The sequence below is a fragment of the Lolium rigidum genome, chromosome 5 (assembly GCF_022539505.1).
Source record: "Lolium rigidum isolate FL_2022 chromosome 5, APGP_CSIRO_Lrig_0.1, whole genome shotgun sequence".
In the NCBI taxonomy this organism is placed as follows: domain Eukaryota; kingdom Viridiplantae; phylum Streptophyta; class Magnoliopsida; order Poales; family Poaceae; genus Lolium; species Lolium rigidum.
The window spans coordinates 68,858,459-68,874,126 of NC_061512.1; the positions used below are offsets into that span (position 1 = coordinate 68,858,459).

Sequence of the window (15,668 nt, forward strand, 5' to 3'; positions counted from 1 at the left end):
TAAATGGGATATCATTGGGCTAAATTTTACAAGTACATAGGCTACGATAACTTGGGATGGGCGGGCCACGGGCCAGTTTTACCCTAGAGTAGGTCCGCCACTGGTACCATGCCTCAGCTGCATCACAGAGTTGTGTTGACTATCATGCAGCTCTGCCCATCCTCAAGCATCAGGTTCACGCTCCTCCCAAACCCGATTGTGTAGATGGTTGTTGCACAACCATGTGTCCCTACGACCCTACCTATCCATATTGCGCCTCTGTGCAAGGCTAGTTCGAAGACATCCACCACCAACACACGACTATAAAGTAGATCGGGAGGGGCACACTAGGGTTTGGGAGGGGTGTCTTCGGAGCCGTCCCACGTGAGGCGATCTGGGATGGAAAAAACGGGGAAAATAAGTTACTAAACTTTAAATCAAAATAGTCCTTTTAGATGTGGATAACAATTCATACAATGTGGTGTACCTCTATTTGTGTGAAAATTTGGTTAACTAATTGGTTGCATTTTGAGCCGTTTTGTTTGTACTTTCTTCATAAAAATAAATCCATCCTAGGCACTTGGAAAATCATATTTATACATAAAACCAGGCAACTCAAGTTGGCAACATTGTATCAACCATTTTGCTTTATCTTTTTTTGCCCGCAATAAGCTTTTGAAGAGTAAGAAAAAAGGAAAATTAACTGACACTCGTAATGAATTCTGCAAAGCCTATATGTTGTCCACAATAAGCTTATGATGAAGAGTAAGAAGAAAAAGGGAAAATTAACTGACACTCGTAATGAATTCTGCAAAGCCCATATGTTGTCCACGCAAAAAATGCAAACAAACAACAAAGGTACGTCCTCTCTCAAAAATAAAATAAAGAAAGAGAGAAAATAATAAAATGCGCATCCAGGGAATCGAACCCTGGTCAGTACCGTGGGAGGGTACTATGATACCACTACACCAGATGCGCTGTTTTGTTTAACTTCCATTCCTATGTTACTAATTGTATATTCTGCTTGGATACATGCCGAATTAAGGGGAGCAATCGAGCTAATGCAATGGGACAGGATCCTAGGACACAACATCTCCTCAGGAAAACCCCTTCAGTCCTAAGCATACTTAGCACCTGCCTAGCCCCCAAGAAGCCAATAAAAAAGTAGTTACAAACATTAAACATTTGATGCCCGTATGCATTAATCCCTCCGTCCCAAAATGTAAGACGTCTAAGGATTGGTTAAAAGTTAAACCTTACAAATTTTGACCAAATATTTAAAGAAAAATATTTACATCTACAATATCAAATTGACATATTAAGAAAATATACTTTAGGGTGAATCTATTGATAATGATTTAGTATTGTAAATATTTATATTTTTATGTATAAACTTGGTCAAACTTTAAAAACATTGACTTTTATCTAATCCTTAGACGCCTTATATTTTGGAACGGAGGGAGTATCATGTATCATTCTCCTTAAGGGCTTCTTTAATTCACATGATTCGTATAATAATTATGTAGGATTTAGATCTTATGGGATTTTTTCTTACATTAGTTGTTTGATTCATAGGAACATATCTTATACGAACTAATCCTATAAGAATCTTGTAGTACAAATCATATAGGAATACAATATTAGATCATACCTCACGAAAAATTTCCTTTGACACAATCAAACACAACTCATCTTTCCATAGGATTCAATTAGCCATGACATCTCAATCCTATGCTTTTCCTAATCCTATGATTTTCCTATCCTATGGCTCAAAGGAGCCCTAATTATTAATACCAGAAATATTTTTCTCAAAGAGAAGTAATTGTAGAGGCACAAACACAACATGGAGTCAGGACACACCATGGAGTTAGGAGTGTCTCGTTACTATTACAAATAATGCAGCTGATTCCTTTGACACAACACAAAATGTTAGGGACAAGGCATTATAAAAACTTGACATGTCTTTGGTTATGCCCTGCACAGCACAACATAAGCAGTTAATAGATTCAGTAAACTGAAACAAGCGAGAGAGAAGATACAGAAATGCATCATGGTACTCTTACAGAACTACAATGAGCTAGCATGTATAATTTGTGGTAGTTGTTACTATGCTACAACACAGCAACACGTTTAATACTTCCTACACGTGATGTTTGCATTGGTCCTCCTTCCTCGTGTCTACTTGTACAGCATTATGATTTTATGAGTAACAATACAATGTGATGACGTGAATACCAAAAATACACAGAATAATCATGTACTAACTATAAACCTTACCATTGCTACCTCTACGTTTTGTTAGCAAAGAACAAGACTCTTTCTACAGTTGACAAGTAAAGGACGAAACTAACATAGTTTTGCTCAGGTGGTGACACATACTAAGTCATAGCACAACTACTTTCAATCCCTAAATTACCAAGTAGCACCTGCAATTACTTACAATTCACAATCCCTAAATTGCCAGGACACATATTCAACATTTCTGTTGAATTTTAGTCTGGTTCACCACAGAAAAAAGGTCGAGAGAGGCAACTTAAGCCATTCATCACAGAGTCATGTTCTCCAAATTCATAGAGTAAGAAGTGTTACTCAATTACCAATATCCAGGCAAGGCTGTTAAGCAAACATAGACCAATACTATGAACCCAAGCCTACTCTACAATCCAATTCAGTATATGCATCACAAATGATGAACTTAAATCCACACAGAAATAATACACCAGTCTATAATCATAGTTTGTGCGCACAGATTTTTTTTGAATTACCACGACGGCAGATGGAAACCATGTGAAAACTACATAAAGATAGAATGTACTAGTCTTTTAGTCAAACATGCATCTTCATCACAATAGCAACCAAGAGAGCATGGCATATGAATCAGGTAGTACTAGCCTTCAAGCAATATATAAGACAGGCAATGATCAAACAGAAACTCTAAACAAGCACTAGTTCTCATTGTTGTCCTAGAAATGCTGTCCCCATGGAATGAACTACAAAGCAAATCTCACGCACACCAGAAAAAACCTCTCTCCCGCTGTCGGAAATACTCTGTTAGACTGTTACATGGAAGCAAGTGTACGGACTATATACCCCTTGTTGTACAAAAAAAGAAGAAGTCTAATTCAATTGCAGAAAATGCACTTTTATTGATGAACATAGTAAGAATACATTGCAGTAACACCAACAGAACAAAGAGCTCAAGAATCTGCCTTGGCCGTTGCCTCCATTCTCCCGGCAAGGAGCTTGACCACATACTTGCCGAGTATATCAGCCTCGAGGTTCACCTTATCCCCTACCTTCTTCTTGGGCAGCACCACATTGTCCTGCGTGTAGCGCACAAGCATGAAGTCGAACCAGCCGCCGTCCTCGTCCACGTTGACGACGGTGAGGCTGGTCCCGTCCACCGCAACGAAGCCCTTGGGCACGAGCAGGCGCAGGATCTCGGGCGGCGCCCGCACGGTGACCCAGACGGAGTCGCCCTCGGGCCGGAACGCGGCGATCTGGCCGGTGCCGTCGACGTGGCCCTGCACGAAATGCCCGCCCATGCGGGACGCCGGCGTGAGCGCGCGCTCGAGGTTGACGTCGTCGCCCGCGGCGCGGTCGCCGAGGGACGTGCAGCGGAGCGTCTCGGGCGCGACGCCGAAGGTGAGCGTGGAGGCCGCGGCGTCGATGGCCGCCACGGTGAGGCACGTCCCGTCGACGGCGACGCTGTCCCCCAGCTGCGTCCCCGCGAGGAGGTTCTTGGTCTCGACCTCGAGGTCGACGCCCGGAGCGCCTCCCCCGCCGGATGGAGGCGTGGGCGGCGGGCCGATGCGGCGCACGCGGCCGACCTCCTCGACGATCCCGGTGAAGAGGGAGCGGACGGGGACGCGGGAGGACGACGGGGAGGAGATGCTCTTGGGGACGGGGGAGAGCGAGAAGCGCAGCGGCGGGGCGCGGAGCGGCGCGGTGGAGGCCACCCGGGAGGCGAATGGGAGCGGGGATGGCGCGGGGCGCAGGCCCCTGCGGAGGACTTGCGGGTTGCACCGGACGGCGGCCGCGGCCGTGGCGGCGGTGGGCGGCGGCGCCATGGCGAGATCCTTCTTGCCTGGATTTAGGATGGGGTTAGAAATCGCAACGCGTGAGTGAACTGCACGGGGATGTTGCGTGCTCAGAAATACGTAAACGATGCACGTTTACGTAAAATATCGCCTATGAAGTCCGGGCCCAGCACGAGCACAAGGACGAGCCCCAGCAGAAACAAATCCCCTCCAGCTACGGCCGCCGCCGCCGCAGCCCTCTCCGCCGACGAGCAGGCAGCCAGAAGCGATGGCCTCGGCGGCGCCGGAGGCTGAGCAGGAGCAGGTGGTGAACCCGTGGGAGGTGTCGGCGGGGAAGGGCGGCATCGACTACGACAAGCTGGTCGACCAGTTCGGCTGCCAGCGCCTGGACGCCGCGATCATTGACCGCATCGGCCGCCTCACCGGCCGCGCCCCGCACCGCTTCCTCCGCCGCGGCCTCTTCTTCGCCCACCGGTGAAACCCTGCCCTCTTACTTTTTTTTTCTTTCAGGCGGAGGAGGAAGAGGTGGAACCACTAACAAAATTTGTGTGTGTGTGTGTGTTGCAGGGATTTGAACGAGATACTGGACCTGTACGAGAAGGGGGAGAAGTTCTACCTCTACACGGGGAGGGGGCCCTCATCGGAGGCGCTGCACCTTGGCCACCTCGTCCCCTTCATGTTCACCAAGTAAGGAGACTTCATTCATCACTCTTGTTGCTTGCGCTGCGGCGGAAGCTGCCCGCCACCGAATAGCATGTACTAGAAGTATGAGCCAGTAATTGAGAACGTGCATCTCCAGTATAATAGCAGCATGCTGTTATAAAAGATATGCCGTACTAGAAGTATACTAGCATGTACAAGAAGAATGATCCTGGGTTAGTATGAGCTGTCTCAGAAGGGCATGCTGTAGTTTGATTTGAAAAAGATGATCATCTCAATCACATGAACTGTATCCTGAAAAATGAAGGCACTGGGCTGGGCTGAATCAAAATCTTGATGAGACAATGAAATGGGGGAGGAAAGTAGTTCGTCATCTCTAGAGAATCATTGCAGAGAAGAGTCTGGAATGATAATGCTGAGAGCTGCAAAGAGCAAATCCAAATATGAAGAATGTCAACATGTTCATAAAGTCAGAGATGAGAAATTACACAGGGAAATTTACATACAACAAATCGAAACTCCAGTAGTATTGTGTAGTAGATAATGTCCTCGATTTCTCTAGCATGCAAAGTATTTTATATTCTAGAGAAAATAACTAAGTTGGATTTTCTTATTCATACATGTGCACTTAAACTGGAAATATGATAAACCTTTTTCTGCTCTCTAATTTCTATGTTGACTCTGGGTTCTGAAAAATGACATGAAAATGGAATATCCCAATATAAAATAGCACTACCATGCCTTGCATCAACTGTGAGAAAGATCATGATTGCTTGGAGATTTATCACACCCAGAATATCTTTTATTGACCAGTTAAGTAATTAGAAAAAGGAGTAAAATAAAAATGTCCATATTAATGTTTCCCTTTTGAAAAATCATATATCGTGGAACTCTTTACAATAAAATAAATGATAGAAAGAAGCGCTAGTCACAAGAAGATGGAAAATTCCATGGCCTTAACAGAGAGAACGTTCATCTCCAGTAAGGTTGCTCCCTTTAGCTGTGGAGAGGCTATGATTTGTAAATATAAGTTTGCTCTTAAATATATGATAAGCGCTTAAGTGCAGGAGCATGGTATATCTTTTGCAATACTATTATATGGACATGCGATTCTCTTCTTTCACTGTTCAACATATATAAGCACCTTGTCCAACATTCATGCAAAAGCATATAAGATACCTAATTGTCAACCCACGACTCCAGGAGACAATTACAGGTGGGTTTACATAATATTACTTCCATGGTTGTGCCCCGTGGCACGGCAGCACCCAGGTCAGAACCAAAAGAGAGGAGTAACATGTAAGCATGCCATATCTGAGACACTGTAATATACCTCAGAGCAGCCACAGCTTGATTTATTGGGCTCAAAAGGTTCTACAGGCATCAAGAGCATCTTCCTCCTAGGATGCTCAAGACAAAATGTCATTTGAAAAAGACCAAACAATGTAGTTACAGTGCTGTTGTATTGCCTACACATAGGGCAAGAACACATGAATAATAGATGATAGCATCCTGAAAAGATGTCACTAAAGTCTACAAAAGTGGTATCAGCGGCACTCCTTCCAAACTGCTATATCCAGAAAATAGGTACAGAACTGTAATATCTTAGGTAGAAAGCATTGTCAAAAACAATGAGATGGAACAACTTAAGTACCTAAGGTCCTTATAATCACATCAGAAAATTTTGATTGCTCCAATAATAATATGACCAACTATTATAACAATTACTGTTGACACAGCATGAACCATGTTCCCAGCAACACATTTAGCTTCGAAATGGCTATGCAGTGAGTATTCCAAAAGAGTATGCTCTGATATTAGCCGCAGTAGTAACAAACTCAACCGTTAGCTGGTCATCCTTATCGAAAATCAAGTTCACTATTCCTGTAACCAGAAAACGACAGAACAGGCAATCCTTAACATTTGCATGCTATGATTTTATAATTAATATTTGGCCTAAATTTCAGAATAGCATCCAGAGCATCCTGGGAAGATTAATGCTAGATTCGAAATAAACCTAGGCACGTTATCAACAGAGAAGCGCAAGGAAGCAAAGGGGTCATGTAGCTAACAACAAATTACGATGTGTTTGCCGCTGAAGCTGGAGAGAGCGAGGGTCTTGAGCAGCGCGCATCCAATGAATCCAGCCCCGTCCATCAGAACCTTCGCTGCCTGTGCAAAAGCGAACACCTGCATCAGCAGATCAACCGAATCAGACAATGAATTCCTCCACAAACAAAACACACACGGGATGAGGAGATCACAACGAGCCCTGGCAGCGAAGGGGTGGGGGCGGGAGGGAAGATCTAGTGGTGGTGCTTATACCTAGACGCCTTCCTCCGAAGCAGCAGAGGTAGCGGTGGAAGCCATGGGAAGTGGTGCCGGCAGAACCGATGGTTAGGTTCGGAGGGTTTGGTTTGGATGGGAAAGGAATTTGGGGAGGAAGGAGGGCTTTTATGAGGGGAGGAGGGGCGGGGAGAAACGCTAGACGAAGCAGAAATAGGGCGAATGACGGAGCAAAGACCAACCGGCGCAGAAGCGGCAGACGTCGACGGCGACGAAGAAGCTGCAGCAACGGCAGCCGGAAAGCGAGGAGACGCTGCAGCACCACATGCCGAAGAACAAGCGCCGCCAACCCCAAACATGACTGGCCCGCCGAGTCAAAGGCCAAGACAGAACTGACTCGGCGGACGTACCACACATGCGCCTCTCCAACGCATCCCCAACCGACACACATGCAAACAGACACGACTGCGTGAGCCCGCGCGTGGGAAAAAACTATCACGGTATTAGCACGCTGACATGTAGGGCCGACAGCGGAGCAACCACAGCTTGTTATTTCTAGGGAGCTTAGAGCTCTTAGAAGATTTTTTGGTAGAAAAGTTCATCTTGGCTCTCTACTCCATATGTATTGTTTTATAAACCTTGCATTGCGGTATCACTTTCTTATTTAAATTAACAGTTGACAATGATGATTAACCATCAGGATCTTTCTTCAGGTATCTCCAGGATGCTTTCAAGGTTCCTCTTGTAATACAGCTAACTGATGACGAAAAGTTCCTGTGGAAAAATTTGACTGTTGAGGAAAGTAAAAGGCTTGCTCGTGAAAATGCGAAAGACATTATAGCATGTGGATTTGACATCGAGAGGACTTTCATCTTCTCTGATTTTAATTTTGTTGGCGGGTAAGGTTACTTTATTATATTGTTTCCTTCATTGATCTTTCACCCTATGTACTATATGATCAATCTTAGCTTAGTTACTGTGTCAAAAATTAACAATCCTCTTTTCTTTCTGGCAGTGCCTTTTACGAAAACATGGTTAAAGTTGCCAGATGTGTGACTTATAATAAAGTGAGAGCTGTTCAATTAAGAAAACTGTTTTTGTTGACGAGGGAGCTCAGTTGCTTCTGTTCAAGCATTATCTTTTGCTGATATACTTTGCTCTTGAAACAGGTTGTAGGAATATTTGGATTCACTCCAGAGGATCACATTGGAAAGAGTAGCTTTCCTCCTGTGCAGGCAGTCCCATCATTCCCTTCATCATTTCCCCACCTCTTTCCTGGCAATGACCAACTACGGTGCTTGATACCTTGTGCAATAGACCAGGTAAAGACACATTTTTGGAACAAGGTCCAACATCATTGGTTACATATGTGCTTGAACCATGCCTATAATTTACCGTGTGCAAATTATGGATATGCTTATCTGTAAAAAGTTGACATGAATGCATCTCTGAGTAATTTCATCAAAGGTACTAAATTGTTGGTAAATTCTTGACTTGGTTTGTGAAATTTAGTTTCTCATTCGGTTATTTTTTCTTCTTCCAGGATCCTTATTTCAGAATGACCCGTGACGTTGCTCCAAGAATTGGTTATCAGAAGCCATCACTGATCGAATCAAGATTTTTCCCAGCTCTTCAGGTAAACTTATTTCCTGAGGAACATGGATTTAGAACTTAATGTCTTCACTTGTTATGGACCTTAGTCTGCAACAAGTAGTTCGGGTGATTATGGTCTGATGGCTGAGTATAGGGGCGAGGCTCATCCCTGACATAGAAGAGAGGCTCTGAGGCTTATTAGAACTTGTGTTTATGATTGCTTGTCTAAAATGTAGAACAACTAACTTGATACACAAGTTGAATCACAAGAAAAACTCTTGAGCGAACTATATTTTCCTAATTGAATTCTACTTAATTCAAAAGACCAATTGTATCCTACATGGACACTTAGACTCTTCTACTTTATCCTACACCGTTCTGATTATGTGTGTGCAAGGCTATTACTGTTTTCAGGCCGCATGGCCGCTGCTCATAGGACTCTCCATAGAAGTTCAACATGGCCACACAAAAATAGTTTATGCCTAGAGGCTTTACACAGGTCTCATGCTCTGTACGTTGATGATCTGAAATTCTTCATGTTATGCCAGTCAGTTTAGGATTTACAGCAAAATGATTGCTTACATAGTTCCATAGAAATAGTATCTTTTTTTGGTTACAGGTATCGTAAGTATTGTAATTTATAGGTGCCACATTTGTGAAGTATATCATGATTTGTGAAGTTGCAATACCACTTCTAATTATGAGAAAGGCAGGTGCAATTTGATTGCTTCTAGTTTATTTTGTACTTGCTATTTTCTCAATCTAGCTGTTTTTGAACTTGATAAGACTAAACTTAGTATGGATCCCATGTGTTATGTCTTTTGTTACCTCATTGCTTTACATTGTCTATTTCTCTTTTACAGGGTGAAAACACGAAAATGTCAGCTAGTGATCCTAACTCTGCGATTTATGTGACAGATACAAATAAAGAAATAAAGACAAAGGTCTGTACTCACTAAATTTTTCCAACTATTACATGTATTCAGTTGGACCTATTTTGTGTCAAATGGTTGCTAGATTGAGCCAAACATGAAACTTTCAGCCTGTAGGCTCATTGCTCTATTTACTTCCCACTATTTTCCAGGTGAATAAGTATGCCTTCTCAGGTGGCCAGGACTCTGTAGAACTCCATAGAAAACTCGGAGCTAACCTTGAGGTACGCCTTTTCCTGTTATTTGAGCACTTTTTATTTAGAATATATTAGTGTAGGTAGCAAGCTTTGTGTACTATGGACCACTTTGACATACATAACTTGAATAAGAGAAGTAATTTTAGTATATATGAAGAAAAGCTACCAATTCCAAAAAAATCCTGTTAGAGACAGGCCTCTTTAATTGAATTTTGCCATTATTGAAGCCAAAAATAGTATATTCAGTACAAAAATGTGCGGCATTGTATCCTGGAATAGCCAACAAATAATGTTTTTAATACTGGTGAAATGTCATTGGTGTATTTAGGTGGATGTCTCAATCAAGTGGTTGAACTTCTTCCTTGAAGATGATGATGAACTCGAGAACATAAAGAAGGTAATATCACAAGTTTATGCTGCATGTAATAAACTACTACTACCTCCATCCCAAGGCTTAAGGCCTATATTTTTTTTTTAGAAAGTCAAACTATGTTAAGTTTGACTAAGTTTTTATCCAAAATCATTAACATGAAAAGTACAAAATCAATATCATTAGATAGATAATGAAATATATTTTCATATGGTACCTACAAAATATCATATTTGTTCATAAATTCTTCTAAAAGTTTGGTCAAACTTTACTTCGTTTGACTTTCTGAAAAAAATATAGGCCTTAAGCCTTGGGATGGAGATAGTACTTGATATTATTCTATCCACTTATTTCCCTTAATTAAACTGTACTAATTTCTGAAACCCAATACCAGGAGTACAAGGAAGGAAAGTTGCTGACTGGTGAAGTGAAGCAGATTCTGATTAAGGTTCTATCCGAGATGGTTGAAAGGCACAAAAGAGCTAGAGCTCAAGTTACTGAGGAGGTATGCACTGCACTCTTTACATATCACGAATCTGTAGGAACACACCGATACGGACAGCCCATCGATGCATGCTTAACAAAATAAATGCTCGAATGATGTATCATCCTCAGCAGATATATGCCCTGTGCTGATTTAACGATGTCCTGTTTATGCAGATGGTTGATGCCTTCATGGCTAGAAGGCCTCTTCCCAACATGTTTGGCTAAGTATGGGGGGCGAAGATCATTCTTTTTTCTTAGTGGATTTATAGAATTCTGGGGGCAGCATATGTTTCATGACTTAGTTGTCTTCGTCAATGCGAACCTGGCTGCTCAATGGTGGCCACTTGATTTTGTAAAATCAATATGTGATATGTTTATTTTCAAGCTTGTTCCATCAACGTACAAGGTGTGCCTTTTGGGATTTAGAAGACATACATATATGCACTTAAGTTGAGTACAGCGTCGTCAAATGGCCATATTTTTATTTTCTATTTTCTCTTGTTTTTGCCAATGCCTTACTATATCAGTGCCTCAATACAAGTTTTTCTTTCTATTTACTTCAGTTTTCCTCTTTTTTCTTTTTTGCCAATGCTTTAGCGCAGCAGTGTCTCATTACATGCTACAAGCCACTTTCTAGTATATTGGGAAAACTTTCAGTACTACCTCTGACCATAAAAGGATGTCGCAAGTTTATTTATTTATACATCCCAATCCATCCAATCAAAATTTAAATTGATATTGCTATCAATTATTTGGACGTGGAGGACCTATACCTGAATATTTGATAATTTTTTGAAATTCAAAAAAAATTGAAAACTAATGATAATAGAATTAGTAGTAATAATAATGTATCATCAAAACACATGTAAGCAGCCCAAAGGTTTATAGTGGTGATAATTCTTCGCATGCGATCAACAAGGAGCAAATTTAGCAAAGTGAAGGTCAAAAAATCCAAGACATAATCATGATGAGGAAGAAGATTCTCAAGATGAAGATAAGAATGAAAGGCCACGTTTATAACAGGCCAAAGAAATATGGAGGCTGCACAATTGTCTCCTCCAACATGCTCACATGAAGGGCTACAAAGGCTATAAAGCCTAGAAAGACCTACAAAATAGAGGCATGATTTGCAAGAAGAAAGGATAAGCAATAATAGAAGAGAAGGCACCAGAAAGCTGCTCTCTCGTCTATAAAACGGCACTCCAAGCTGCGAAGAAGGACACCAAGCAATCAGCAACCAGAGCACACCAGCAATCGCAAAGAGCAGAGAGTTGGGCTAGCAACGCTCCGTGCAGTAGTAGTAGTACAACCACCCTTCCTGTAATAAAGAGCTGCAATATCCAAGGCGTTGTAATATTTCAAAGGTAGGAAGGTGATTTCCCTTCTTGTGTAAACCCGTCGGGGGTTCCCGAAAGGGAAACCCGTATGTAAATTATATTGTGTTAATGAAGTAGTTCAGTGTTTTCCCTTGATTTTTTTTATCATGTTTATATGGGATGGGTTTTTATGCTAGGGATCCTATTGTAGGGATTCGAAGCATAGAAAACAAAAAATTTCCTACCGCGAGAACGCAATCCAAGCCAAGATGCAATCTAGAAGATGGGAGCAACGAGGGGATGAACGAGACTAACCCTTGAAGATTTCCAAAGCCTACGAGAGGAGGCTCTCGTTGCTTGCGGTAGACGATCACTTGCCGCTTTCAAAAGCGCGTAGAAGATCTTGACGGTGCCACAATTGGGCAGCACCTCCGTACTCGGTCACACGTACGGTGTTGATGAAGACGACGTCCTTCTCCCCGTTCCAGCGGGCAGCGGAAGTAGTAGATCCTCCTCGAAATCCCGGCAGCACGACGGCGTGGTGGCGGTGGTGGTGGAGAACTCCGGCAGGGCTTCGCCTAAGCGTATGCGGGAGAGGTGGTGGAGGAGGAGAGGTTAGGGTTTGGGGAGAGGGGGGTGGTGCGGCCAACTCATGGCTTAAGGGTGGCCGGCCCCCTCCCCTTGGCCCTCATTATATAGGTGGAAGCCCCAAGAGTTGTAATCCAAGTCTTCGAATAAGACCCCAACCAAAACCTACCTTTGGTGGGAAACCTACTCAAGATGGGAGTCCTACTCAAGGTGGGATTCCCACCTTTCCTTGAGGGAGGGTGGCCGGCCACCTCAGGTGGAGCCCACCTGGGACTCCTCCCTTAGGGTTTGGCCGGCCAAGCTTGTGGAGTCCCTCCGGGACTCCACCTTCCATAGTGCCTTTCTTCCGAACTTTTCTAGAACCTGCCATAAATGCACCAGATCATTTCAAACTTGGAATATGACTTCCTATATATGAATCTTATTCTCAGGATCATTCCGGACCTCCTCGTGATGTCCTGGATCCTATCCGAGACTCCGAACAAAACTTCGAACTCCATTCCAGATTCCATATCTACTCAAACGACATCAAACCTTAAGTGTGTCACCCTACGGTTCGCGAACTATGCGGACATGGTTGAGACTTCTCTCCGACCAATAACCAATAGCGGGATCTGGAGATCCATAATGGCTCCCACATATTCAACGATGACTTTAGTGATCGAATGAACCATTCACATACGATACCGATTCCCTTTGTCACGCGATATTTTATTTGTCCGAGGTTTGATCATCGGTATCTCTATACCTTGTTCAACCTCGTCTCCTGACAAGTACTCTTTTCTCGTACCGTGGTATGTGGTCTCTTTATGAACCATTCATATGCTTGCAAGCTAATTAGATGACATTCCACCGAGAGGGCCCAGAGTATATCTATCCGTCATCGGGATGGACAAATCTCACTGTTGATCCATATGCCTTAACTCATACTTTCCATATACTTAATTCCCACCTTTATAACCACCCATTTACGCAGTGGCGTTTGATGTAATCAAATTACCCTTCCGGTATAAGTGATTTATATGATCTCATGATCGAAGAACTAGGTAACTATGTATCGAAAGCTTATAGCAAATAACTTAATGACGTGATCTTATGCTACGCTTAAATGGGTGTGTCCATTACATCATTCACATAATGACATAACTGTGGTGACCCGGCATACCACTGCATGGTGTAGTATGCAAGTCTGATATAACACCAATGAAACACCGTTCCACTAGTATTATATCGCTCAGAGTGGTACAACAGAAACATATGCGAGTCCAAGGCACGTCTATAGAATTACAACAATGACTCTATTACATAAGATCATCACAGCCTCCTACTTTACAATGAGGTAAAACTGCAAATAAACTCCAGAAGAACGACTCGTAGTCTAGTCTTATCACGAACTCTATTTGTAGAGTGTTTAACTAGCTATAGAGGCTATGAAAAGATTCTAGCTAAATAGGAGCTAGGTTTAGGAAACTAGTTCCTTTCTATTGCTAAGCTAGGTTTTCTCCTTGTTGGATGTAGTGTTTGACTCCTCTGACAGGGTCCTGTCCCTTGAAGAAGTTATTGACTCCTCGGTCTTCGAGTTGTACTGTAGATCCTCCTTCGTGGCCTCCATATCTAAGCAGGGGATTTAAGAGTGGGATGAGTACGAGCGTACTCAACAAGTTCATTATAGGAAAGAGGTGTTTAATGCACTAGCTACAGCATTAGACCAGAAAGTCTAATACCAATGCAGGTTTTCATAACCATTTCTTCAAAAGGTTGCTTTTATTCGGAAGAACTATGTCCGTCAGCCTTCACCGGTTTACTAGAACTTCATGGAGTTCCTTTCCGACAGCGTTCGCAGTTCCATATCCCGGAACAGGGAGTGACAGGTCACGGTTCTTTACACTCTGCAGAGGTGTGTTGCTTTACCCATAAGAGATCTTATCCTTGGTGCCAACCGAGTCATGTTCTCGTCCACACTTCCTTTGGTGTGAGGCCCGGTATAAGGTCTAGCCAATCATGTTCCTCCGCTACCTCGCACACCCACCCTTTGTTGCATACCCCGACCCTGGGTCCTCGTCGGTCCCATTATTCCCACTTACGGGTGGACCCCGACCACGACAACAGTTTGGGACTCGTTAACCAAACTCCTTCGCCGGTAGCTGCAACCCATCATAGACCGCAATACCGTGGGGAACTTAAGGCTTCCCCAACCTACCGCTTGTTCTTCGGGCGACAAGTGTCTACGGACGATGCCGTGGGGACTTAAGGCTTCCCCAGCCTACCGCTTGCTCCTCGGGCGACAAGTGTCTACGGTAAAGCGCGTCCGTTGATGTACGAGAGGTGGAAACACTTTTGACTACTTCGTCCCACTCCAGATCTTATGGTTAACACGGGTATTACGGCACAAGAATCACTGGACGACATTTGTTGTTTAATCCTAGATGGATATAAACCCTTGCAATGGAACCTCCACCATATCAACACAATCCATGGTTCCATTGCCCACCACATAGTCATATTCATAGTTATGAAAATAGTGGTTTTGCTTTTTATGCAATAGTGATAAACATAGTACTTTGCAAGTAATTTGGTAAAAATACTCAAATGACATGAGCAAGCGATGAACTTGCCTTTCTTGACTGCAAGATTATGCAGGCAAAGTCTTCGATACGCAATAACTCCAAATTCTGAAATAGCATCATCGTCCGGTAAGGACGATGTTTAAAAGATTGGCAAGGATGCAATAGTGCATAAGTATGAGATGCAATCGCTCTAAGCGTGACCTAACCCCGATGATTTAGGATTAGTTAGTTGAAATGATTGGCTTAAGATGTGTTGCACTTTTAGAATGATTCACAAACAAGGTTCTTATTAAGGATTGGTTGCTTGGTATCATAAACAGGTGCTGCAATATATCATAACAAAAATACTAATAGCACACAACAATAACATTTGGTATAATCCTAACATGTAATGAATAATGGTTGGTTTTAGCCCTATATGGCATGGTTAATTATTAATTATCATATACTTCAAAAGAATAACTTTTGAAGAACATGTTCTTTAATAAAGAACAAGTATGATAATTAGGGTTGTGGGGTTCTATGGTTTACTATGGTTTCAACTAGTTCTTGAGTAGATATTAGATGGATCCTTACAGGGTTGGATTCATTAGCCACTAGGCTTGAATGGTTTTACTTAAGCGTAAGCAACTTAAGCAATTAGTTATACATGGT

The 15,668-nt window shown here is 42.8% G+C and overlaps 2 protein-coding genes and 1 non-coding gene across 3 annotated transcripts; 1 reads left to right on the forward strand and 2 right to left on the reverse strand.

The window, feature by feature from the left end:
- Nucleotides 1-886: 886 nt before the first annotated feature.
- Nucleotides 887-957, reverse strand: TRNAG-CCC. Its single transcript has one exon. It is a non-coding gene; the product is annotated as a tRNA-Gly (tRNA).
- Nucleotides 958-1,672: 715 nt separating this feature from the next.
- LOC124655036 (riboflavin synthase) lies at nt 1,673-4,068 on the reverse strand. The gene is made up of 2 exons (XM_047194006.1): nt 3,141-4,068; nt 1,673-1,961 (listed from the first exon to the last, which is right to left on the reverse strand). The coding sequence occupies exon 1, from the start codon at nt 4,047-4,049 to the stop codon at nt 3,177-3,179; it is 873 nt and encodes a 290-aa protein (XP_047049962.1). The 5' UTR covers nt 4,050-4,068; the 3' UTR covers nt 1,673-1,961; nt 3,141-3,176.
- Nucleotides 4,069-4,244: 176 nt separating this feature from the next.
- Nucleotides 4,245-10,997, forward strand: LOC124653277 (tryptophan--tRNA ligase, cytoplasmic). The gene is made up of 11 exons (XM_047192346.1): nt 4,245-4,493; nt 4,587-4,706; nt 7,679-7,864; nt 7,981-8,032; nt 8,135-8,287; nt 8,509-8,601; nt 9,422-9,502; nt 9,643-9,714; nt 10,016-10,084; nt 10,452-10,562; nt 10,718-10,997. Exons 1-11 carry the CDS (start codon nt 4,288-4,290, stop codon nt 10,766-10,768), a joined length of 1,194 nt encoding a protein of 397 aa, XP_047048302.1. The 5' UTR covers nt 4,245-4,287; the 3' UTR covers nt 10,769-10,997.
- The last annotated feature ends 4,671 nt before the right edge of the window (nt 10,998-15,668 follow it).

Coding starts and splice junctions, on each gene's coding strand:
- LOC124655036 (XM_047194006.1), bottom strand. CDS start 4,049: ATGGCGCCGCCGCCCACCGCCGCCACGGCCGCGGCCGCCGTCCGGTGC.
- LOC124653277 (XM_047192346.1), top strand. CDS start 4,288: ATGGCCTCGGCGGCGCCGGAGGCTGAGCAGGAGCAGGTGGTGAACCCG. Junction 8,033..8,134: donor GATGTGTGACTTATAATAAA/GTGAGAGCTGTT, acceptor CTCTTGAAACAG/GTTGTAGGAATATTTGGATT. Junction 9,503..9,642: donor ATAAAGAAATAAAGACAAAG/GTCTGTACTCAC, acceptor ACTATTTTCCAG/GTGAATAAGTATGCCTTCTC.